The sequence below is a fragment of the Phoca vitulina genome, unplaced genomic scaffold (genome assembly GCF_004348235.1).
Source record: "Phoca vitulina isolate PV1807 unplaced genomic scaffold, GSC_HSeal_1.0 scaffold32, whole genome shotgun sequence".
Classification (NCBI taxonomy): domain Eukaryota; kingdom Metazoa; phylum Chordata; class Mammalia; order Carnivora; family Phocidae; genus Phoca; species Phoca vitulina.
Window position 1 is genome coordinate 8,181,992 of NW_022589735.1, and position 26,290 is coordinate 8,208,281.

The window sequence follows — 26,290 nt, forward strand, 5'->3', positions numbered from 1 at the left end:
TTTGGCTTCCTTCCTTCCTTCCCCTCCTCTCTCTCTACCTTCTCTTTATCCTCTCAGCCACAACTCAAAATACTGTCATTTTTTCAGGACTCAACTCAAATTGCACCTCCTTAGTTATGTTGAATATATGTAAATTGGGAATACTATTAGAAATACATCTCAGAAGCACTGGACAAGTTACATAAGAACAAGCAGTCACTCAGCAGTCCACAGTTTTAGTCAGGGATTAATTGGTAAAGCAACACACTTTTTCGTAGTTGCAGCTTCCTGATGTCTTAGTACTTTTGGTTTCTTAAATGAAGATGTAATAAATACATTTATATAAGTATATTTGATGTTTTCTCTAAAATTTAGTTTTAACTATTGACAGATGGATAGACCTCATTATCATACTTTTTTACAGAACACTATTTGGGAGATGTTACCTTAAATGTGGTAGGGAAATTTTTTTGAGTTGTATGTATTTTAAGCTGTTTTGTCTTTTAATAGATTTTATTTTTAAATATGTAGAAAACCTTTTTTTTTTACAAAAGTATCTTTAAGTTGAAAACTTTTTCAAGTTGAGGGAATAACAATAGAATTATATATATAAATAAATTTATATGTATATATAATTGATATATACATAACCTATTTTAATTGTAATAATTATAACATATTTCTATTATAATAAAATAAGACATCTGAGAAATGCTACAAATGTTTTTATAGTACTATGGAGTGTATATCATGATTATGAATTTGTTTCAGCCTGAAAAAGATCCTGAACCCAGAGATACAAATTTTCAAACAAAGTTAAGTTCTCATCATCTAAAAATCAAGGTTCCTTCAGGTAGATCAATTACCAAAGTTCCATTGTCTCAGCCCCTGGAACCTACATTGGTAAGCACTGACCTTCTATTAACTAATTCTTGAAAAACCTATACCAAGGAAATGTACTTATTGGGAAGATTTAGATAGTATAACTTCTTAACAAATCTAGGGAAAAAATGCAGAGAGCTTTATATTTACAGCTATACACAGGCAGATTTTTTAAAAAATGGATTGTCAGTTAACAATTGTGTCTCTTGGGAAGCAGATATTCAGGCAGAATTGAGTTGAAATGGTGTACTGGAAGGGATAATATCTGAGAAAGGAGCAGGGAGAAAGCAGCATTGGGTAGGAATAGTCTCAGCCCTCAATGAACATCTGCCAAAAGCTCTCCCTTCAAGGTCTGGAGCAAAGATTATCCATTACAGGATTCTTACGTTGGTTCCTATGCTCAAACGTTGGCTGAGGGTTGCCTGAGAAGATGATGGCCTCAACCTGAAAGCTGAAGCAGTTTCCAGAGAAGTTGTGGAGGGGGCGGGGGCTGTCACCTACCTGCACTCCTTGCAGTGGAACAGCAGGTTCTTTGTTCAAGGAGATCTGACCAGAGCACCTCCATGGCAGCCACAGTGATAAATAATAGCTATCACTGAGTATTTCCTACTCTACAGGTTCTCTTTACATGTATTATTTGTAACCTTTGCACAGCAATCCTTAGGGGAAGAATAATCCCCATTGTTTAGATGAAGAAGTTAAAAGATAAAATAGCTAATGAATTAGAGAGCTGACATATTCGGTATGCCAGGTACATATACCCATAAAATTTTTTTAATAGAAATTTTCCTAATAAATGATCCCATATTACGTCTTGAACACACAACTAGTTTAAGAGATGTTAAGCCAGAAAGGAAAGGAAGAGTGAAAGAAATGAGGAAAGAAAGAAAAAAGAAACCTAACATAAACTTTCTTATGATGTTCAAATTCCAACTCTGAGTTTGTGTTCCAAAGTTGGCAGCATATAATAAACACCTATTCAAAGAGATTTATCAGAGGGACTGGTTTCATGGAATCCAAAAGTTGAAAAGACAGCTGATTGTTAAAAATAAAGTTATCTGTCTTCTCTCTTTTCGAATATCTCTGTCACTCTGTTTCATTGCTCTGCTTCTCTGATTTTTTCCCTGGATTTTGTCTCTTCGACTCAAGCTCTGTCTTTCTTCTTTCTGTCTCTATCTTGATCTCTTTCCATCTGTCCTTCTCTGTCTCTGACTGTTTCTCTGTCCGTTTCTTTCTGTTCATAGTCTGTTGGTCTCCATCTTCTCCATCTTTTTTCTCCCTCCCTCCTTCTTAGTGTTCCTCTCTTTTGTCTCCTCATCCTCCCTCTCTCCCTTTCTTTTTCCCTTTCCTTACTCCTCTTCCCTCCCCCATTCTTCCCTTTCTCTCTTTAACTTTTAGGTCTCTGATCCTGTCTTTGTCTTGCTCTCTCACTCTTTCTTGATTTGTCCACCTGTCTCTCTGCCTCTTCACATCTTCAAGAAATAGAAAATGAGTCTTTATAATTTGTCTAACTTTGATATTGCATAAATCAAAGTGTCTATATATATTTAATTGTATGTATTTTAAACCAATTATCCTTATTACATATATGTTTAACAGCTTCACAAATAACTTATAATCCCTTTCCATGAAAAGTACAACAATATACTAGCAATTAAACAAATGCTAAAAGTAAAATTTTCTTAGCAGTAAAAGAGACAATCAAAGCACCATTTTTTAGTTCAAAACTTTAATTAGCTTTTCTTCCTAAATTAAGAGTGATTTCACCCAAACTATTCTTGTATGGTTCTTGTGCCCCGCAGAACTCTTAGGAGTTGCTTGACCTAGCTCAAGCCAGAAAATTCTTTAGTTACTTATCTAGTGGTTTAAAATTTAATTAGCACATTAAAGTTTTATTAGTATGACACATTATGATCTAGTCTACTAATTTGATATTTTTTTACTGTATTAAATTGGTTTATTTATTTATGCTATTCAATCCCCTATTTCACAAAACACTGATAGAGAACAAATTCTAGTATTCCTGATAAGAAAAGCAGAGGCCTCTTAACAAGCACTCCATCTTCGCAATCTGCTGGTTTAGTGGTGAGTATTAGCATTTGGCACTTGTAGTATCTATGGTTTGGTTCCCTCTCCTCCCTATTATTCTGTTTCTGTCACACCAGGGGAATATTTTACATAGGGAATAATGTCTGTTTTTCTGTTGTATAGACTTGCTTTCGCTGGATGTACTCTATATACTGCTGTACATAAAAGATTAGAATACTGCAGCACCCACCAGGGTTTTGTTTTGTTTTTTCATTTTTTTTATTGTGGCAAAATATATGTAACATAAAATTTACCATTTTTAACAGTGTTGATTTTTTTTGAGAGAGAGAGAGCTCCAGGGAGCTGGGTGTGGGAGGGGCAGAGAGCGAGGGAGAGAGAGAATCTTAAGCAGTCTCCACTCTCAGTGCAGAGCCGGACTTGGGGCTCCATCTCACAACCCTGGATCATGACCTGAGCCAAAATCAAGAGTGGGATGCTTAACTGACTGAGCTACCCAGGCGCCCCTAAAATTTTAACTCTTTTTAACTGTACAGTTCAAGTACAAATGTTATGCAACCATCACTTTTTTCATGCAGAATTTCTTGCAAAGTTTTTCTTCTTGCAAACCTGAAACTCCATACATTAAACACTGAGTCCCCATTTCTCCATCCCTCAGTCCCTGTCAACCACAATTCTACCTTCTCCCTCTGAATTTGACTGCTCTAGATACTTCATATAATGGAATCATACAGTATTTTCCTTTTGTGACAGATTTCATTTAGCATAATGTCTCATCCATGTTGTAGCATGTGTCAGAATTTTTTTCCTTTTTAAAGGCTGTTTGTATGTGTATACCACATTTTGTTTATCTATTCATCTGTCTGTGGACATTTGGGTTACTTCCACCTTTTGGCCAGTGTGAATAATGCTGCTTTGAACATGGGTGTTCAAATATCTCTTTGTGTCTCTGCTTTCAGTTCTTTTGGTATACACTTTAAAGTGGAATTGCAAATGGTAATTCTCATTTTTAACTTTTTGAGGAACTGACATACTGTTTTCCATAGCAGCTGTGCTATTTTACATTCCCAGTAACAATGACAATGCTTCTAATTTCTCTACATCCTTGCCAACACTTGTTATTTTCTGTGTGTTTTTTTAAATAATAGCCATCCTCATGGGTGTGAGATGGAATTTCATTGTGGTTTTGATTTGTATTTCCCTTATGGCTAATGATGTTGAGCATCTTTTCACATGCTTATTGGCCATTTATGTATCTTCTTTTAAGAGATGTCTGTTCAAGTCTATTGCCCATTTTTTAATCAGCTTATTTATTTGTTGTTGAGTTGTAGGAGTTTTTTTATATATATTTTAGATTTTAACCCCTTATCAGATATATGGTTGGCAAATATTTTCTCCCATTCTGTGGGTTACCTTTTCATTCTATTGATAGTATCCTTTGATGCACAGAAGCTTTAATTTTTATGCAGTCTAATTTATCTATTTTTTTCTTTTCCTGTGCTTTTGGTGTCATAGCTGAGAAATTGTTGCAAAATTCAATGTTATTAAATTTTCCCCCTCTGTTTTCTTCTAAGAGTCTTAAAATTCGGCTCTCATCCAACCAGAGTTCTTTTTAGGTTCAACTAAACAATAGGAATACAACTCACAAGCAGGACAGAAACAGGTGTTCCTCTTCAGTGGGATCAGTCTTCACAGAAGTCCATGGAGCAGTTTACTTAGCAGTTTGGGTACAGCTCAGATACAACGAGATGAGATCCAGTATCTTTTGTAATATCACATAGACATAGCTTCCAGAGTCCCCACAAGAGACGTGCCAAATTACAAGAGTCAGGGAAATCCAAACTATGGTGCTTTTTGTAGGGTTTATTTACATATAGTGCATTTATCATTTATTCATAGTGCAATTATAGTTCTTCCTAGTCCAGATGCAATTTATCAATCAGACATCATTTTTACCATTAGCAATGTTGGCATTGTTACCTTTATCAGGTTCCTAGTGGAACAGAGCATGAGAATTAAGCAAAGATCAGTTTTTCAAGCTGGGAAAAGGGTTCTTTATAGGTTTACTTATTCTGGCTATTTCATATAAATGGAATCGTATAATATGTGGCTTTTGTGTCTGGCTTCTTTCACTTAACATAATGTTTTCTAAGTTCATCCATTTTATAACATATACTTTCTTCCTTACTTATGGCTGAATAATATCCCATGGTAAGGATATACTACATTTTGTTTACTAATTTGTCAGTTTGGGGGCATTTGAAAGAATAATATTGCTATGAATGTTCATATACAAGTTTTTGTGTGAATATGTGTTTTCAGTTGTATTGGGTATATGATTAGAAGAGGAAGTAGAATTGCTGAGTCACATGGTAACTGTATGTTTAACACTTTTTTTGTGGTGGGCTTTTTAAAAACAGCTTTATTGAGCTATAATTAACATACCATACAATTTACCTATTTAGAATGTGAAATTCAGTGTTTTTTAGTGCATTCACAGGTATGTGTAATCATCACCAGTCAATTTTATAGTCTTTTTATCACCTCAGAAAGAAACTCTGTACTTTTTCCCAAGAAAATGCTTCTAATGAGATAGTATTTCACCTTTAATTATGTAAAAATAATTGTTTCTGCCACATTTGACTTCTATAAGAGTAATATATTTTTTATAGATTGATTTGTCCTCAGTGCAGAGAGCATCTTTTGAAGAACTATTTCCAAATGTCAGCAATTATGTTAATTCAAATGAAATTGTTCCTGTGTCAAATTTGCAAGAAAATTCTTCAAATGAGGTTAGTATTTTCCATTTTTTCTTCAATTACTAAAAGAAATTATTACTGTTATATTAGATACTTTGTATATGAGGTACTTTAGGAAATCTGTAACTCATTTGAGGCTAACATTATCCACATGAGGAGGCAGCTATCAGTTACAATTCTAAATAAAGAATGTTAGGCTGCCATGGCCAGAACACTGCATTGTCAGGGCTTGGTGCTATTAAACAACTAGAGGAGATACTGTTAACCTACTTTGATCCAAAACTCTGTTTTCATCTGTACATATGAGTTGTAGTCACCAATTTCATTGTGTTAAGATGAATACACAGAAGTACTATGCTCCATTAAAAAAAGACATAAAATTCATAAAACTAAGAGCCGTGGGGGTGGGAATAGAGCTAGAGTATGAGGAGAAAAAGAGAACAGAAAGTGGGATGGGGAGAAAGAAAGAGCCAGAAAGAAGGGGTGTGGGAGCAGACAGAGAGACAGAAGGACAAAGTGAGAGAAAGAGGCAGAGAGGAAAAAGACATAAAAAGGCAAACTAGAGGGACATGTAGTGGTTCACTGTAGCTAGACCTTTTCAGTGTGACTCTGGGATGAGGGTGGGAATCTGGATGGTGAGAGAAGGCTGGAGATGAGACTGTTAAGATAAACAAGGGCCAAGAATTCAAACGGTCTTTAATCCATATTAAGCAATTTGGATCTTTTTCCTGAGAGGAGCCAATAAAGGATTCTGAACAAGGGATGATGTCATATGTCCTTCTGGCTCCAGAGGTGGAGAACAGATTACAAAAGGCCGAGACTAGAGACAGAAGGATGATTTCCTGGGAGAGAGAGAAAGAAAAGGTAGGGTAAGAGGCTGAAGGGAAGTAAAAATAGATTGAAATAAGGACTTGGAATGGAAGAAGTAGGGAAATACAAGACTATAGCACACTGTTGAGAGGCCAGGTGAAACTGGAAACTATTACCTCTCTTAAGAAGCATTTTTATTGAGGAATAATTGACATACAATAAACTGCACATATTTAAAGTGTATAATTTGGAAGTTTTCACATATGTATGCAATTGTAAAACCACCACCATAATCTAGATGGTGAAAATATCCGTCAACCCAAAAGTTTCCTCCTCCTGTTTTATAATTTTTTCCTTCCTGCCCCTGTCCCCCAAGCAAGTACTGATCTAGTTACTGTAATTATAGATTGGTTTACATTTTCTAGAGTTTTGGGTTCATTCAAGTGAGAGAGAATTTCTGGCGTCTTTTACTCAGTATAATTATTTTGAGATTCATTCATGTTGTTGAGTGTATCAATAATTTGGTCCTTTTTACTGCTAAGTAGTATTCCATTTATGGTATACAAAATTTATCCTTTCACCCATTTATGGACATTTGGATCATTTAGCTACTAGGAACATTCATGTACAAGTATTTGTATTGACAAAGATTCTCTCCTTGATCAAACTTTAGTTAAGCTCTTCTGAGCCCTCTTCTCAACTAAGCCTTGTGTCCATTCTTGCTGAGTATAGTTTTAACAAGACTTTTCTCCCACCCTTGATATCTGATCTCCCACCTTTGATCTGATCTGATCTGATCTGATCTGGCCTGCCTTTGGCACTCTGGCCTCTCAGGTCTAATTGGGTTCCTGGATCCAGTTTCAAAGGTGTGTGTGTAGGGGAGTTGCCCACACCCCCAACAAGCAATACTCCTGACATCAGCTGAGTGTCTTAGAATTCAACTCAATTTTGACACTATCTACCTGAAGATAGCATCAGATTCCACAGGTAAAGGGCTTATTCCACAAAACCACCCTCTACTTGAGATGCCACTTGCCAGTCTAGGTTGTTACCTGTGCTTCTGACCAACTGCCTATAAATCAGAGGTTCCCATGACCCACTCCTTGGATTTTATTAATTTATTGGAGTAGCTTACAAAACTCAGAGAAACATTTTACTTACTAGATTACTGGTATCTTATAAAAGAATATAACTCAGGAATAGCCACATGGAAGAGATGCATAGGGCAAGGTATGGGGAAAGGACAAGGAGCTATACGTACATCATACATCATACATACATACATACATCGTATATTATGCAAATGAGGCTGGTGCTCCTTCTTGGGCAGAGATTTTAGTATTATAATGAGGTTAAGGTAACTGTCTGTCATTGCGTGGGTCATTCCATAGTTTATCTGTGCAGGCATGAGTCAGGGGAGGGGGTGATGCTCAAACTGGTCTGGGGGTCTGGGCCACGGGATCTCTTCTTTCAGACAGTCGTTATTGCTTGAAGGGTAGTTTTGGTTTCCATTACAGGATGCTATGCCCCTTGGGTCTTTGCCTGGGTTAAGAGATAAACTGGAAAAAAGGGCTTAAGGGAAAATGTGGGACAAAGTTTGATGGGTACAAGCAGGCGAGCAGTAAAGGTCAGGTCTTGGAGTATAGCTGGTGACAGCTTCATTACGTAGGTATGGTTGATTAAATCATTGGCCATTGGCAACCGAGTAAACCTCTAGCTCCTCTCTCCTACCTGGAGGTTATGAGATGGGCCTGAAAGTTCCAATCCTCTAATCCAGGATTGATTCCCCTGACAACTAGCCCCCATCCTCAGGTGCATTCCAAAAGTTTTATCACATTTACAAAAACACCTTTATTGCTCTTATCACTTAGGAAATTCCAAAGGTTTTAGGAACTCTGTGCTGGCAATGGGGATGAAAACCAAATATATATTTCTTATTAACTCAATATCAGTGCTCCTGTGTGGCTCAGTCAGCTGAGTGGCTGACTCTTCATTTCAGCTTGGGTCATGATCTCAGGGTCCTGAGATCAAGCCCTGCATTGGGCTCTCGCTCAGTGGGGAGTCTGCTGGAGATTTTTTCTTTCTCTCCCTCTGCCCCTCCCCTGGCTTGTGCTCTCTCTCTCTTAAATAAAAATAGATGAATAAATCTTTTTTTTTTTAAAAAAATCACAATATCACAAGGTCAATTTAACAAGAATCTCTTTACACTTGATGTCTCTTCATAGTAATTTTTCAACAACTGACACCCTCATTCTGCTCATCAGCTGTACATCCCTAGCTGTATTTGCTGTATTTGGATTTGAGCCCAATTACTCTCCTCTATTGAAATACCTTATTATAGTGTCTTTTTGTGTGTGTGAATAGAGAAAGGTTTATTTCTTTTTTTTAATTTAAAATTCATTAGCCAACATATAGTACATCTTTTTTTTAAAAGTATGGTTGACATACAGTGTTACATTAGTTTCAGCTATACAATATAGTGAGTGAACCCTATTGCAATAATCTTGAATAAAATCTTAACTGTAATAGTAAGTATCAGAATAAGTTCTTCTTTAACTGTGTGGATATATATTTCCTTCCTCTTGGGTAAGTACCTAAGAAATTTCCAAACTGTTTTCCAAAGTGGTGGTACCATTTTACATTTCCACCAATATTTGAGACTTGTAGTTTCTCTACATCTACATTTCATCTACGTTTAGTTCTGTCAGTCTTTTAATCTTAACCTTTAGTTAAGTTAATCTTAACCTTTAGTATGGTCAGTCTTTTAATCTTAACCTTCCCAATTAGTATGAAGTGATATCTTACTCTGGTTTTAATTTGCATTTCCCTAATGACCAATAATGTTGATCACATTTTCATGTGCTTATTTGCCATCTATATATTTACTTTGGTGACATACCTGTTCATATCTTTTGCACATTAAAAAGATTGTTGATTTTCTTATTGTAGATATAGAATATCTTTTGAAAGATATTTTCCCAGTCCATACCTTGTCTTTTTATCCACTGCACTTTTTTAAAAAATGAATAAACAGACTTTTTTGTGTTATTTTGTATATCATAAAATTCACCCATTTCAAGTTTACAATTCTGTAATTCTTAGTAAATTTATGGAGTAGTGCAACAATTACCTATGTCAGTTTTAGGACATTTTCCAAATTCTTCACACTTATTTACAGTTAAGCCCTGTTCTCATGTCCAGCCCCAGGCAAATACTAATCTATTTTCTGTCTCTAGAGTAATGTTTTCTGGACATTTGTTATAAATGGAATCATAAAATCTGTAGTTTCTTGCAAAACAGTGTCACTTAAAGAACATACATTTTTAACTTTGAAGAAGTCCAGCTTGTCAATTTTTTGTTTATTTTTTTCATGGGTATGGCTTCGTTGTCATCTAAGAAATCTTTGCCTAACCCAGGGTCACAAAGATTTTCTCCTACGTTTTCTTCTAGAAGTTTTAAAATTTTGCACTAATGCCTGTGAGTTAATTTTTTATTTATGGCGTGAGATATGGATTCAAGTGTATTTATTTCCATATAGACATTCAATTATTCTATTGAGAGGTTATTCTTTTTCCACTGTACTGCCTTTTCCACCTTTGTTGAAAATGGTTATCCTTGTATTTGTACGAGTTTCTGTAAGGTTTTACTGTTGTCTGTCTTTGTGCAAGTATCACACAGTATTGAATAATGAGGCACTATAATAATTCTTGAAATTAATTAGTGTTAGCCTCTAACTTTGTTCTTCTTTTTCAGTTGTTTTGGTTATTCTAGGTCCTTTGCATTTCTATGAATTTTAGAATCAGCTTGTTGATTTCTACCAAAAAAAAAAAAAAAAACCTGATGGAATTTTGACTAGGATTGCATTGAATCTACAGATTAATTTCTCAATAATTGATATCATGACAATATTGAGTCTTCCAACCCAAGAGCAATGTATAGCTACCCATTTTTTGGCTCTTTAATTTCTCTCCAAATTATTCTGTAGTTTTCACTGTTTGGGTCATTATTCCTACTTGATGTCATTATATCCCTCCTGATGACAGTATTTCATATTCTTGATACTATTATAAATGGTATTCTTATTTTCAATATCTGTCTATTAATTGCTAGCATACAGAAATACTTTGTGTGTGTGTGTGTATGTGTGTGTGTATTGATCATTATATTAGTCTGTTCGGTTTGCCATAATAAAATATGATAGGCTGGGCGGCTTACACAACAGAAATTTATTTTCTCACAGTCCTGGAAGCTGGAAAGTCTAAGACCAAGGTGTTAACCTATTCAGGTCCCAGAAGGGCTTTCTTCCAACTTGTAGATGTCCACCTTCTTGCTATGACTTCACATGGCCTTTTCTCTCTTTGCATGAAATATAAAAGTGCTCTGGTGTTTCTTCCTCCTCTTAAAAGGGCACCAGCACTTTCAGATTAGGACCTTGCCCTTATTAAGTCAGCGTCACCCTCTCAGAGAGTCTATTTCTAAATACAAGTCTAATTGGGAATTAGGGATTCAACATATGAGTTTTGTGGGGATAGAAGCATTCCATTCATAACAAGTATACTACAAACTTGCTAAACTTAATTACAATTTCTAGTAGTTCTCCCCAGGCCCCCCACAAGTTTCCATCATGCCATAGGCAACTATGTTATCTGTGGGAAAAAAGTTTACTTCTTCCTTTTTTTTTTTTTTAAGATTTTATTTATTTATTTTGGTGAGGGAATGTGCAGTGGGAGAGGGAGGGAGAGAGAGAATCTCAAGCAGACTTTGCGCTCAGCATGGAGCCTGATGCGGGGCTCATTCCCATGACCCTGAGATCATGATTTGAGCCCAAATCAAGAGTTGAACCCTTAACCAACTGAGCCACCCAGGCACCCCTACCTCTTCCTTTTTAATCTGGTTGCCTTTTTTTCCTTACCCAATTTCCCTGACTAGATTTTCCTGTACAATGCTGAGAGAGTAGTGGGGAGAGCAGACATCCTTGCCTTGTTTCTATACTTTGAGGGAAAGCATTCCATAGTTAACCATTAAATATGATCTTAGCCATAGGTTTTTCTTAGGTTGAGGAGGTTCCCATCTATTCCTAATATGCTTGAGAGTTTTTATTAGGAATGGAATTTGGATTTTTGCCAAATGCACTTTTTGTAACTATTGAGATGGTAGTAGGACTTTTTTTTTTTCAGTTTGTTAATATGGTGAATTGATGATGATAATGAATTGAATATACTGATTTATGTTCTAATGTTAAATCAACTCTGCATCCCAGGATAAACCCCACTTAGTTATGGTGTACTTTTCTTTTTATGTATTGATGTATTTGATTTGCTAAAAATATTTTAGAATTTTTCCATCAGTGTTTGTGAGGGTCTGTAGTTTTATTTATTTATTTTTTTGATGTCTGTCTCTGAGTTTAGCGTGAGAGTAATGCTACCCTCATAGAACAAGTTGGGAAGTACTCCTTCATCTTCAATTTTCTGGAAGAGAATTAGTATTATTTCTGCCTTAAATGTTTAGTAAATTCACTAGTGAAGCCATCTAGGCCTGGAGTTCTCTCTTTTGGAAGGAAATAAGCTACAGTTAAAAATCTCTTTAGGGCTATTCAGCTTACCTATTTCTTCTCAAGTGAACTTTGGTAGTTTGTGTATTTCAAAGAAGTTGTCCATTTTCTATAAGTTGTCAAATTTATTGTCAGATGTTATTTATAATATTCCCTTATTATCCTTTTAATATGTTGGTATCTGTAGTGATAAAGCCTTTCTTATTCCTGATATTGGTAATTTATGTCTTTTTTCTTTCCTCATTAATCTGGCTAGAAGTTTGGTCTCATTGATTTTTCTCTATTCGTTTTTTTTTTTCCTTTTTTGGGGAAGATTTTATTTATTTATTTATTTATTTATTTATTTATTTATTTATAGAGCACAAGCGGGGATTGGGGCAGAGGGAGAGGGAGAGGGAGCATCTCAAGCAGACTCTGTGCTGGCTAGAAGTTTGGTTTCACTGATTTTTCTCTATTTTTTTTTTTTGGAAGATTTTGTTTATTTATTTATTTATTTATTTATTTACAGAGCACAAGCAGGGGTAAGGGCAGAGGGAGAGGGAAAGAGAGCATCTCAAGCAGACTCCGTGCTGAGTACCTGTGGGGCTTGATCTCATGACTCTGTGATCATGACCGGAGCTGAAATCAAGAGTCAGATGCTTAACCGATTGAGCTACCCAGACTCCCTTTTCTATGGTTTTTCTATTTTCTATTTCATTGATTTCTGCTCTCATGTTATTTTCTTTTGTCTGCTTACTTTGAGTTTAATTTGGTTTTCTTTTTTTACTTTCTTAAGGTGGAAGCTGAGTTCATTGATAGGAGACCTTTCTTCTTTTCTCCTGTAGGTATTTAATGCTACAAATTTGCTTTGACTAGTGCTTTAGCAGCATCCCACAAGTTTTTACATGCTGTATTTTCATTTTCATGAAGTTTAAATACTTTCCATTTTCCCAATTTATTTATTCTTGATCCATGGCTTGTTTAGAAGTATGCAATTTCTTGTCCACATATTTGGAAAATTTTCAGAGATCTTTCTGTTATTAGTTTCTAATATAATCCCGTTGTGGTCTAAGATTGTTCTGTGTATGCCTTGTATGTATGCCTTTTTTGAGACATGCTTTATAATCCATTTGGTTTATGTTGGTAAATATTCTGTGCACACTTGAGAATAATGCGTATTTTCCTTTTTTTTAGTAGAATGGTCTACAGTATCAGTCATGTCAGGTTGATTGATAGTAATGTTCAAGTCAGTTATATCTTTGCTGATTTTTTGCCTATTTCGTCTATCAATTATTAAGAGGTATTAAAATATCAGACTGTGATGGTGGGTTTGTCCATTCCTCCTTTCATTTCTTTTTTATTTCATTTTATTTATTTATTTGAGAGAGAGAGAAAGAGAGCATGACCTGGGGGAGGGGCAGAGGGAGAAGCAGGTTCCCAGCTGAGCTCGACATGGGGCTTGATCCCAGGACCCTGGGATCATGACCTGAGCCAAAGGCAGACGCTTAACTGACTGAGCTACCCAGGCGCCCCTCTCTCATTTCATTTCTATCCTCTTTGTTTTATTTATTTTGAGGCTCTGTTACTAGGTGTGTAAATAGTTAGGATTGTTTAGGATTGTTGTTTTCTTGATTAATTCACCCTTTTATCATTTTGAAGGAACTTCTTTATTACTGGTAATATTCTTTGCACAGAAATCTACTTTTTCTGGTATTAATATACTCTAGCTTTCTTTTGACTGTTGTTAACATGGTATGTATTTTTGTATACTTTTACTTTTTTAAAAAAATGTGTTTTTTTAATTTTTAAAGAAGTTTTAGATTTGCAGCAAAATTGAGAGAAACCTGCAGAGATTTCTTATATCCCATTGCTTCAATACATGCATAACCACCACCATTATCAACATCATTCAGCAAGTGGCACTTTTTTTTTTAACCAAGGATAAACCTGCATTGGCATATTATAATCACCCCACACAGTCCATAGTTTAACTTAGGGTCCACTCTTGGTGTTGTGCATTCTGTGGGTTTGGGTAAAGTTTTATTGTTGTCAGTATTTTAGGTATTGGCCATTCTAATAGGTATGTAGTAGTATCTAATTGTTGTTTTAATTTGCATCTCCCTGATGAGGAAATATGGTGTGGAGCATCCTTTAATATGCTTACTTGCCATCTGCATATCTTTGATGAGGTGTCTGGTAAGGTCTTTGGCCCATTTCTTAATTATGTTGTTTTCTTATTGTTGAGATTTAAGGAGTCCTTTGTAAGAGTTATGACCCCTTGGAGTATCCTGCCTGGTAAGAGTGTCTTTGTATGTCCTGAGCTACACCAGATAGTTTATGCTAAATGTGATTTATGGTAAACACCTGTTTTTGATGCCTGAGGCTTTAGGCAAACTTTGTGTCAGTTTGACCTCTAGGAGACTGGTCTGAGGCAAGGATTACTGGGCTTCTCATGTTGGCAACACTTTGCACATGGGAAAACTAAATGTTATCCATGTGACTCAACTAGGAGAGGACAACTGGAAGCTTATTATCCTGGATTGAGCTCTGTGTACTTTTTCTCTTGGACTCCACTTATGTGCCTTTTCCCTTTGCTGATTTTAGTCTGTATCTTATTGTGTAATAAGCCTTGACTGTGAGTATACCAGCTTTTCTGAATCTTGTGAGTCCTTTTGGCAAATCATTGAGACTGAGGTGGTCTTGGGGACTGAATTATCTTTTTTTTCTGGATATTTTTAAATTCTTATTTGTGGGTATGCTGTAATTTCACTGGAGTGTATACATAAAGAGATTAATATTTTGTTTGCTGTTGGCTTTTTGTTCTTTATTTTTTATATTTATTTATTTATTTATTTTTAAGATTTTATTTATTTTTGAGAGAGAGGGGGAGAGAGAGCGAGCACGAGCAGGGGAGAGGGGCAGAGGGAGAAGCAGGCTCCCCACTGAGCAGGGAGCCTGATGCGGGACTCAATCCCAGGCCCCTAGGATCATGACCTGAGCTGAAGGCAGACATTTAGCCGACTGAGCCACCCAGGCACCCCTATTCTTTATTTTTTAAAGATTTATTTATTTATTCTGGAGAGAGAGCAAGTGCAGGGGGAGGGGCAGAGGGAGAGGGAGAGAGAGAGAGAGAAACAAACTCCCCACTGAACGCAGAACCAAAAGTGGGGCTTGATCTCAAGACCCTGAGATCATGACCAGAGCCAAAAATCAAGAGTGGGACGTTTAACTGGTTGAGCCACCCAAATACCCCTGTTGGTTTTTTATTCTAATGTTGTTTGGAATATTGGCTTCCTGAATGTGTGCACTCGTGTTTCTCATCAGTTTGGGAAATTTCTCAGCTATTATCTGTTTTATTCTCTCTGGGATGATAATTGGCATATAATAGGCATCTTTCTATCCTCTGTATCTTTCAAACTCTTTTTAATATTTTTCATTTATTTGTTGTATTCTGGGTAATTTCATAAGTAATTCTTTAGTTGTGTCCACTTTGCTGCTTAAGGCTTCCAATGAACTTTGTATTTCAACAATTTTATTTTTCATTTCAAGACATTCTAGTTGTTTCTTTTTCACATCTGCTTTTCACTCCAGATAGTCTCTTGTTGCTTGCTCATCCATGAGATTTCAATTGTTAATTCTTTAATCATTTCATACATTGTTATTCTATTCTGATTTGGCAGTTCTGATATCTGATGTCCTGGGGGCTTAACTCCGCTCTTCGATATTCTCAGGAGTTTGGTACTTCCTTTATTGTTGTTATAATAAAATTAGAGGATGAGGTGAAATGTATTTTGTCCATTATTTCTGCTTGGAACTGTTTTGAGCTGAATCTTGAAGAACAACTCTGATTCTGACCCTGATCATTTATTTCCTTACTCTTACTTGATAAGAATCCTATTTGCCTAAAATGGGGATTCCATCCTCCTAAGAGGATATATATCTGTTCCTACTACAACGGCTATAGCTAGGGTCGGGTATCACTCCGGGACCACTTTTGCCCCTTTAAGGATTTTGGCTTAGTATCAGAATCTCATGTTGAGAATTCCCTTCTTCCTGCTGACCCATTTACAACATCTTTGTCTGAGCCAGTCACTGTGCCCAGGGGCATAGCATATAGTGATTGGCTGGGCTGGGTTTTAGGGTCTCTTGGTGCTCAAAAGTATTATCAGCTCCACCTGAGCCATAAGAAAGGGGTGTGTGCAGGCTGGGAGAATAAGTAGATTCTCCCAAGAAAATTCTGGTACTGTTCAGTACCAGAAGAATAGAAATGATGCTGGGCAGAAAAATATCAGATGCCTACCCCAGAAGATGATATGAATTTTAAAGTAGAAGTTATTTCTATATAGGCTTTACTTACAGTGGGAGGAGCCCTTGGTAAATACATATGTCTATTTCTGAGTTCTAAGAAACAAGCTATGTCACTTTTGGAAGATACAGTATTTCTTTATTCTAGAGTCTGTTTGATTGGCAGTTGTCAAAATTCATTGAGTTGGGAAACCAAGGAAATCTAGTATATGGCTCAGAATTAAAATAAATTTGTGTTTTAATTCAGTAAATCTTGTAAACTTGCTCTTGCACTTTGGAGTGCTTGAATCTCAACTCTATCAGTATTCTTTCTCTCTCCTTAAATAAGGTATCCAAATTCTCTGAACCTAAGTTTCCTCATTTTACAAATGGGGATGATATAATCTTCCCTGTCTGGTTCTTGTGCATATTAAATAAGCAAATGTTTAAAAACCATTTCATTAGTGTCTGGAGTGGAGTAAGCATTTCATAAATGCTTTCTGTCATTAATATGTATGAAATATGGATGTTGAAATGATTTGCCTTTGAAATAAAACAGCATACAAATACAGTACCTGGAAGAATTATGCACTATTTTTTTCTTTTTCAGGTTCCTTCAAATACATCAGAAATATGTTGTATTATTAGAGCAACACCAGGAACTAGACAAATGAAAAGTAAAGGTGTTATAGTAAAGAAGAAGAAATATTCCCCACCTAAAGATATTCCTCAAGGTACTGTAATGTGAATGCAGAGCTTATTTTTTGGATGATATAAAACATTTTTTTCATTGTAAATTCCTTATGCACACAGGAAGTCCACTTACAAATTGTATTCTAGGAGTTTTGTACAAAGTGAAAACAATAGAATTACAAAAAGTTTGGTTAGGTTTTAGAACCTGAGTAAAATATTTTTTTGAATGTCAGATATTTAATCTTTTGAAAAATTAGCTTATGCCATTGATCTAAATATATTTATCTAGGATACTTTTTCTTACAACTACTTGAAATTTAGTGTTGGGTTTCACTTTTAATAGCATTCTTTGTTAAAATATTTTTCATATATTTTTGCATTCACTTATTGTTGGTTGAGCACTTCCTCTGTGAAAGGCACTGAGCCAAATATCTTATTACATCTCATTTATTTCTCACTATGACTTTATAATCCTCATTTTATATGTGAAGAATCTGGGGCTTAAAGTAGTATGCAATTTGTTCAAGGTTGTACTGCTGGTAGTAGAGAGGAATTCCATCTTTCAAGGCTTTTAAACTCCAAGTTTAGGTTTTTCTGTTCTCCTGACTGTATATCAGACAGAATGTCTGATTAGTCATTGGAGCCTGGGAACCTTTTATTAGTAAGCAGGCAGTGAAGCAGTTGAAATTTAATAGATTATGTACAACTTCAATCCAACTGAACTGTCTACTTTTGATCCTTGTCCCCATTTCTGGCACCAGTCTATGCTGAGCACTCCCTAAGTCCACAGAGGTTTTTTCTCTTTTTTCCTAAGTTCCTTAAATACTTAATTCAGTGCTACTCATTTGACACTTACTAATATATTACTACCTCACATAATTCACAATGCTGACTTTTCATATTCTTCAGGTTAGCAAGTTTTCAAAGACAGTGACCACATAATAGACTTTTTTCTATCTCTATCTCTGATGACATGAGCATGGTAGTAGGGAATAGTAGATGCCATATCAGGGTTTGCCCAAAACAGAACCAGTAGGATATATGTACACACATATACATATACATATACATAACATATACATATACAGAGAATTATTTCAAGGAATTGACTTAGGCAGCTGTAGAGTCTGGCTGAAAACTGTAGGGCAGGCTGGAAACTCTTGAGCAGGAGTTGATGCAGTCTTTAGGAGGAATTTCTTTTTTCTCTGAGAAACCTCAGTTTTGTTCTTAAGGCCTTTTAACTGATTGGATGAGGTCTACCTACATTATCAAGGATAATCTCTTTACTTAAAGTCTATTATTATAGATGTTAACCTTATCTACAACCTTACCTTCACAGCAACACCAAAATTAGTATTTGATTTAATTGGTTAATATAGCCTAACCGAGGTGACACATACAACTAACCATCACAGCCTATTTCATGTCAACTATGTATTCATACACATGTCCTTAAACCATAATTAATATGTAAATAGAGAAAGTAACAAAGTTATACTTCTGCCTAACATAATGCAGCTGTCCTACATACAACCCAAAATGTGCTAATTCCTTCCCCAGAAGAGGATGCAAAATCCTTGGATGATGTTTACTCCTCTTCTTGATATCCTGTTATGATATAGAGTTAACTATTAATACATTTTATGTTAGTTGATATAGGAATAAGAGAGGGAAGAAAACAAAGATATTTGCTTAAACTAGTTAGGTGGACATAACTGGTATTTATAACTACCTTCTTCCCTTTCATATTTCCCCTTCCCTCAGCAAGCATCTCAGCTGGTCATAGTTCTTAAGCTAGTGGGGTAATATCAACCTCATTTCAGTAAGGTCTAGGCCATTAGTCCTGCTTGGACTGGGTTGTTGTACTTTTCCATTGACCTTAATCTCAGGGCATAATAATACTAAAAGATGCCCTAAGGAATATCCTGTATTCTAGACATACTCTTCCTTGCCTCCATTGCAGAGGAAATTTTGCTTGAGTGGTTAGGATCAGTCACCCTGGCCCGCATAGTAATTCCCTTTTTTGCTTGTTGATTCAGAGGCCTGAGGAGCCCAAAGCAGCCAGGTCGCAATCTTAGCTTCAAGTTCATTGGAATCATTGCTGTGTCTCTTGGTGGAAACATCCCTCCCTTTGGAACTAAGACCTCTAGGCTAGCAGAGCATGGCCTGTCATGGGAACAGGAAGCAAAAAATTTTCCTAGTAGATTACTAGGGATAATATTGAGTGATCTCATTTCCATCTCTATTTCTTGATTCCTGGACCTGTGAATCCTGGCTGTGGGAGAAATAGCACCATATATTGAATGCTGATTCAGAGCATATACAACATTCTGAGGAACCTTGTCTCAGCCCAAGGTATTGCTGCCTAAAGGGTTCTTTAACTGAGTCTTCAAAAGGCCATTCCACTATTCTGTCAAGTCAGGTGCTTCAGATGGTGGGGAACATGGAAAGACCAGTGAATTCCATGAGCTTGGGCCTTTTGCCACCTTCTTTTGCTGTGAAGTGAGTTCTTTGATCAGAAGAAATTCTATGTGGGATACCATGATAGTGGATAAAGTATTTTTTAAGTCCTTGGATGGTTGTTTTGGTAGAAGCACTGCATGCAAGACAGGCAAATCCATATCCAGAATAAGTGTCTATTCCAGTAAGAATAAAATGCTGTCCCTTCCATGATGGAACTTGTTCAAGGTGATCAGCCTGCCACCTGGTAGCTGGCTGATCACTCCAGGAAATGGTGCCATAGTGGGGATTCGGTGTTGGTCTCTGCTGCTAAGAAATTGAATACTCATCAGGGGCTATAGCCAGGTTGACTTTAGTGAGTTGCTGAGCCCATGCATAACCACCATCCCTGCCACCATGGTCACTTCGTTCGTTAGCTTACTGGGTAATGGCAGAAGTGGCTGGAGAAAGAGGCTAACTGTTATCCACAGAATGGGTCATCTTATCTACTTGATTATTAAAGTCTTTGTCTGCTGAGATCACCCTTTGGTGAGTATTTCAGGGGACGCAGATACCTTCATATATTTTTGCCCATTCAGAGAGGTCTGTCCATATACTTCTTCACTCCTATCTCCTTGTCATCAATTTTCCAGTCATGTATGTCCCTAACTATCCAGCCAAACTATTGGCCACAGTCTGTGAATCAGTATATAACCACATATCTGGCCACTTCTCCTTCCAACAGAGTAAACGGTGAGATGTTTTTCTTGAAGTTCTACACTGGGAGGATATACCTTCGCCAGTTTCCTTCAGGGATGTCACAGAAAGAAGCTGTAGGTCCTGTAGCTGCCCCTTTCAGGTGTTGCCTGCATATCATGTAGAACCATCTGTGAACCAAGGCTGAGTTTTTTTTTCCCCTCAATCAGCTGATTGTGGAGAACTCCCCATAATGCCAAAAGTGCAGGCTGGGAGAGAGAAGATAATGTAGCAGCAGTATGGACCATGGGCATTTGAAACACATCCTCATCTAACTTACTTGTGCCTTTGGGGCTCTAGCTCAATTTCATATATACCATTTCTATTTGACAATGCAGTGCTGTTCTGCACAGCCAACTTTGTGGCTTGGTACATCAGACTATGTATACTTCATGGTTGGCGGCTCAGGTCTCATTGTAACTTGGTGTACCATGGTTAAATATTCAGTCTCTACAAAGGCCCAGTAGCAAACCAAAAACTGTTTCTCAAAAAGAACAGTTATTCACAGAAGATGCTAAAGATTTGCTCCAAAATCCTAAGGACCTGTACTGTGATTCATCTACAGGATCCAAACAACATGTATATCTCCCAATGACACTTCAAGCACCATTTGATCTGCTAGATATTATGGTACAAGTGGCAGAGCATCTTGCATAGTAGCCTGGACCTGTTGTAGAACCTTCTCTTATTCTGAGGCTCCCTCAAAACTGGTAGCCTTTAGGCACTGAATAAATGGGTTGGAGTAGTACACTCAAATGAGGCATGTGTTGACTCCTAAATCTAAAAAGGCTCACTAGGCATTGTGCCTCCTTTTTGGTTGGTTGAGCTTGATGCAACAACTTATTCTTTACTTTAGGAGGTATATCTCTCATATCACTGGGCCCCTAGAAATTTCACTGAGGTGGAAAGAGACCCAGCAATTCCATTTCCCTGGACCATGAAGACCCAGCAATTCCCCTTCCAAGAGTATATCCAACTGTAATGTGTACATATGTTCATCAAAAGATGTTTGCTAGAATGTTCATAGCAGCACTTGGATAATAGCCCCAAACAGGAAATAATCCAAATGGCCATCAACAGTAGAATGGATTAATAAACTCTGGCACATTCATTCATTGGAGTGCTATAAGCAGTGAGAATCCACAATGCGGAGTTACATACAACAGTATTGATAAATCTCACATGAGTCAGACACAATAGAGTACATTTAACATTACTTATATTTAGTACAAAGCTAGGCAAAACTAAACTATGATGAAAATCACCATAGTGGATGTACTAGTTGGGAAGGGGCTATTAACTAGAAGGCATTATGAGATGAAGTTCTAGGGTGTTAGTAGTGTTCTGTTCCATTATCTGAATGCTGGTTACATGGGTATGGTAAGTCTGTGAAAACCCATCAAGCTTTACAGTACATATATACATACTTTCCTGTGTGTATGCTATATTTCAATAAAAAGTTATAGAAAAACTTATCTTAATTTGATCTTTATGGCAAGTCATATTAATTTATGACATGAGGTAATGTCACAGCTCTGGGTTTAAGTATGCAGCAAATCAAAACTAAATGTGTCTGGGAAGTTCTTCTGAGTGTTTAGACTGAAATTTTTAGTTTAATTCAGAGAGACCCCTTGATGTATGTTGAACCAATTATGCCACCTGGCTTCTTTCTAGGTTCTCACCTCATTTGGCAGCCTCTTCATTTAAGTAATTCCCCCTTCAACTTCTGGCCACTTGTCTCTGCCTTTCCTTTAGTAAAAATAGCAAAGCCCTAAGCTAACTAGTGATCGCGTTATTTTAAACATGTAACAGCCTATTTTTAGTCCTGGCATTTAATATTTAGCTAGTTTGCCAGTTATCTAATCAGTACTGTAGGATGAAGCTCACTTTTGATGGTCTAGGACCCTTGTTCATTAATAATGCTGATTAGAGAAAAAATGTGGTGAAAGTGAACCACTAGAGGAGTCCAAAAGAGATGTGATAGAGGAGGTGGTGTGGGTAAGTAGAAGTTTGAGAATGGTGACAGCCTGATGAAAGAGGCCCGAGAAGACATCAAGTCAAGGTTTCTCAATGTGTGGTCCTCTAACCACCTACACCAGAAATACTGCAGACCTGGCAAATTATATTCTCTAGAGATACGGCACAGGGATCTGCAATTTGAAGAACTCTCAAAGTGATTCCAATAAGCACTAACATTTGAGAGCCATTTAATGATCTAGTCTATTTTGTTCATTTTACATATAATAAAAATGACCTAGCCAGATCAATAAGTGACTTGTCTGAATTCACACAGCTAATTACTGGTAGAATCAGAATTAGAACTTAGCTTTCTTGATTTGCAATAGTTTGACTGGGTAGCTGTCAAATAAGGCATGGGGGCAGGGAGTAGAGTAGATCGGGCTCTGAGTTTCTCAGCTCCTCCATACAGAGCAGTTTTGCTTCTCTTTGTTTTATATATTGGACTCCTGTATTCTATTTAAAGAGGTCTTTTTTGTTTTGTTTTGTTTTGTTTTTTTGCCAAGAAGAGGCTTGGAAAAATCATTGCTGTGTACTTCTTACAGTTATAGCAGTAGATATCTAATACATTATTACTTTAATTTGGCCAACAAGCATGTATTACACACTGCAATATTAGCTGGGGATAAGAGTACAGCCTTAGTTCTCCAGGGCTTACAGACTAGTGATGAAACAGATCTCATAGTCTTCTCTATAACATGATAAAACTGGAACAAGGCACTGCAGGAATCTAAGAGGGGATACTTTTAACCTTGCTTTGGAAGACTTCCTAGCTAACAATGCCTTTTGGAAAATCAGACAAAACTTGAAGCTATCCTTATAGTAAGGTTTTACAATTTCTCTTTTATTTTGATCTTTAGAAGACATGATAAATGTTGTGTTATAAATTCATATCTCAAGCTTGTAGTACAATAAGAGCCTTTAACTGGATACGTATACATCTTTAGTGAGAAGCTTGAGTTTTTAGATAATAAGAGCAGGTAGATGTATCACATAGAAATATGACAAATGAGATGGAAAATGACTTGGGTATCCTACGGATGGTAGTAGAAATCAGTTAAGAATAAGATAGTAGGAAGGGAAAAATGAAGGGAGGGAAATCGGAGGGGGAGACGAACCATGAGAAACTATGGACTCTGAGAAACAAACTGAGGGTTCTGGGAGGGGTGGGGGGATGGGTTAGCCTTGTGATGGGTATTAAAGAGGGCACATACTGAATGGAGCACTGGGTGTTATACGCAAACAATGAATCATGGAACACTACATCAAAAACTAATGATGTGATGTATGGTGATTAACATAACATAATAAAATAAAAAAAATGTAAAAAAAAAAAGAATAAGACATCCCTAAGTTCAAAACCTAGCTCTGTCACATGAGTAAATTCCTTAAATCCTCTGACTTTTAGCCTCCTATCTGTAAAATTGGCATAATAGTAGAACTTAGTTCAGAGAGTTTTTGCAAGGATTAGAGATAATCTCTGTAAAGCATCTGAAATACAATAATCACTCCTTATGCAATAAGTATTACTTGTTTCTATAGAGAAGGTTAATTCCTCAAGACCATGTTTTTCTTTTTCCCTTTGGAAATTATTCCTTTGTTTTTATTAAATTGCAAAAGTCTAAAATATATTGGGTGGTTGTTGTATTTGATGATAAATTTGGTTGTGCCATCTCATGTAAAGAATATAGCAGGTAATTGTGTAGCCTTTGACACAGACACATCGATCTAGTACAAATATAGAGATGCCAGTCCGTTCCTTGGGGAAAAAGAAATCAAACTAGTTTGACATCGTGGAGATTTTTAAACCTGTTGATTTGACGTCAAAATAGATACAGTTCTGCAGTTGATTAGTTCATTTATTCAGCAAATATTTATTGAATCTAGATGTCATATGTTAGATGAAGTTAGTTGATGGTAATATGCATTATTTAATAATGCATATTCCCGGGTCATTGTTCAGCGATCTGATTCAGTACTTCGGGGGTTTGAGAACCAGTCTAAACTAAAAATGTGTATTGGCATAATTGCCAGGGCTTAGTGACTGATTAGGTACTGGTACAGGGTGGTGAGAGAAAAGGACAGTTAGAAGATAACTCCCAGGTCTCCAGTATTGTAGTTTCAGAAATGATGTGTTCTAGGTGCTGTCCATCCTTGGATAATGTATGAGGCCTGGGTAGGGGTAGGTGAGACTAGGTAGTTGGGTGGGCTGGTTACCCACTTGGGAAGTTACTACAAATTGCTATGGAGTAGATTAGTGTGGCCCAGTTTTCAAAGTCTTTAATAAATGAGCAGATAGTGTCTGAGGTCAGTAAAGAAAACAATAGGGAGGAGTAGAGGGTAGAACAGGCAGTGCTTCACACATTTTAATATACTGGGGAATTACTTGTAGATCTTGTTAAAGTGGAGATTTTGATTCATTAGATCTGGAATGGAACCCAAGATTCTACATTTCTAATGAACTTCTACATGATGATGAAATTACTCGTCCGTGGACCACAGTTTGAACAGCGAAGATAGAGGTCTCTGGTGTTCAAACTTATCTGTATATCATTCTTTCCTGGATATTTGACTCCCTTTTCCAGAGATTCTAATCTAATTGGTATGAAGTGTGGCCTGTATAGGTACAACGAAGTTTGAGAATCATTGATAAAGGCCAGGGGGTGATGTATGTCATAGTATGAAAGTGGCAGTGGGAATAGGTTAAAACTGGCTCCACTAGGGATCTCCTGGTACCAGATGTAGGGGGAAAGTCCCCAGAATCCTGTATTAGAAAGAACTTGGGTTTAGCTACAGCAAGGAGTAGTAGAATACAAAGGAAAGGTGGGTAGGAAAACGTGAGGGGCTTCTTCGTGGGTGGTGGATGAGGATAAGAAGCACAACTGGATCAACTCCTCCAGGTTACATAGCTGGAGTTAGAGGCCTTGTGATGGCTACTGACAGCCATCTTTGCTGGGCTTCCCATTGGAATGTTATTGAGCAGGTCATTTTCTGTCTCCAAAGAGGTATCCTCAGCCTGTCCAGGAAGGAGTGAGCCAGCTATTCCTTTTTTAAATTATTTTTAATGGCCTCTGGATTTATTTCCTAAGGCTTGACAGGATGAAACGAGATTGGCTGGGTGTCAAGAGTTTTTGCCCCCAAGGATTGGTTATTAATAATTATTGGTCACTTCTTGTCATGTATATGAAATAATCTATTGTTTTATATTTTTCTCCAGATATTATAATAAAAACAAATGGCAGAATGTAGCAGCCATGGCTGAATTTTCACCACTTTGAAGATATACATGAAGTCAAAGCCCATAAAGCAGAATGTCTGCCTGAAATTATATATAATTCAAAAATCAAAATTCTCTAATTATTTGTGATATATCCTGGTGATGAAATTCTACTGAGATTCTTATAATTTACTTTTAATCAGTAAAGAAACATTCTTATGTATGCCTCTTAAATATATGTATTTGTATTGTAAAATAAGAATAAATAGCTTATATTAAAAGACTGTACACTAAACAGATGATTTCAGCTATTTATAAAGAGCAAAGTACCAGGCTACTATGTAACTGCCTTTGTTTTTTTTTTCCCAAAGTTTGTCCTCTGTATGGATTAAAAGTAGTAAAGTTGTTGAAGCACTAAAAATGAAAATGCTTATATTACGAGCTATTTTTAACAGAACTTAATTGAAACCACATGAGTGAGAGACCTACTTCCAGGCCTGACTGAAAGAAACTCTATACTCTAGTTTGCTGAAGCAGGGAATGTATAATACGTACAATCAATCATACACTAAGTTTTTGATGTATTACCTCATCCTTAAACCTTTAGCTAATACTGTCTGTAAGATTTTGTGTGTTTGTGCATGTGTGATATTATTTGTTGTGGTGTCTCCACACTGCTCTTCCTAAAAAGCAGCAGTCCTGTTGTCAGTGAACATAGTACAATTGTTTAACTGTTGGTGAAATTTTAACTCTTGATGGTTTACTAATGTTATTATACATAAAAGAAAATAAGAGTCAAATTTTCAAAGCTGCTTCAGTAAGAAAATTCTAAAATCAATGAATTAATTTGAAGTTATGTAACCTATATAGCATTCATTT

At 36.5% G+C, this 26,290-nt stretch overlaps 1 protein-coding gene across 1 annotated transcript; it reads left to right on the top strand.

The window, feature by feature from the left end:
• Positions 1-674: 674 nt before the first annotated feature.
• Positions 675-26,289, top strand: LOC116645308 (meiosis-specific kinetochore protein-like). The gene is made up of 5 exons (XM_032425439.1): positions 675-882; positions 2,866-2,946; positions 5,580-5,699; positions 16,901-17,024; positions 25,412-26,289. The coding sequence occupies exons 1-5, from the start codon at positions 730-732 to the stop codon at positions 25,441-25,443; spliced, it is 510 nt and encodes a 169-aa protein (XP_032281330.1). The 5' UTR covers positions 675-729; the 3' UTR covers positions 25,444-26,289.
• The last annotated feature ends 1 nt before the right edge of the window (position 26,290 follows it).

What these genes read in the sequence shown, in the direction of transcription:
- LOC116645308 (XM_032425439.1), top strand. Translation starts at nt 730, where the DNA reads ATGATTATGAATTTGTTTCAGCCTGAAAAAGATCCTGAACCCAGAGAT. An exon ending in CGCAATCTGCTGGTTTAGTG is followed by an intron (nt 2,947 to 5,579) that starts GTGAGTATTAGC and finishes TATTTTTTATAG; the next exon opens with ATTGATTTGTCCTCAGTGCA. An exon ending in ACCTAAAGATATTCCTCAAG is followed by an intron (nt 17,025 to 25,411) that starts GTACTGTAATGT and finishes ATTTTTCTCCAG; the next exon opens with ATATTATAATAAAAACAAAT.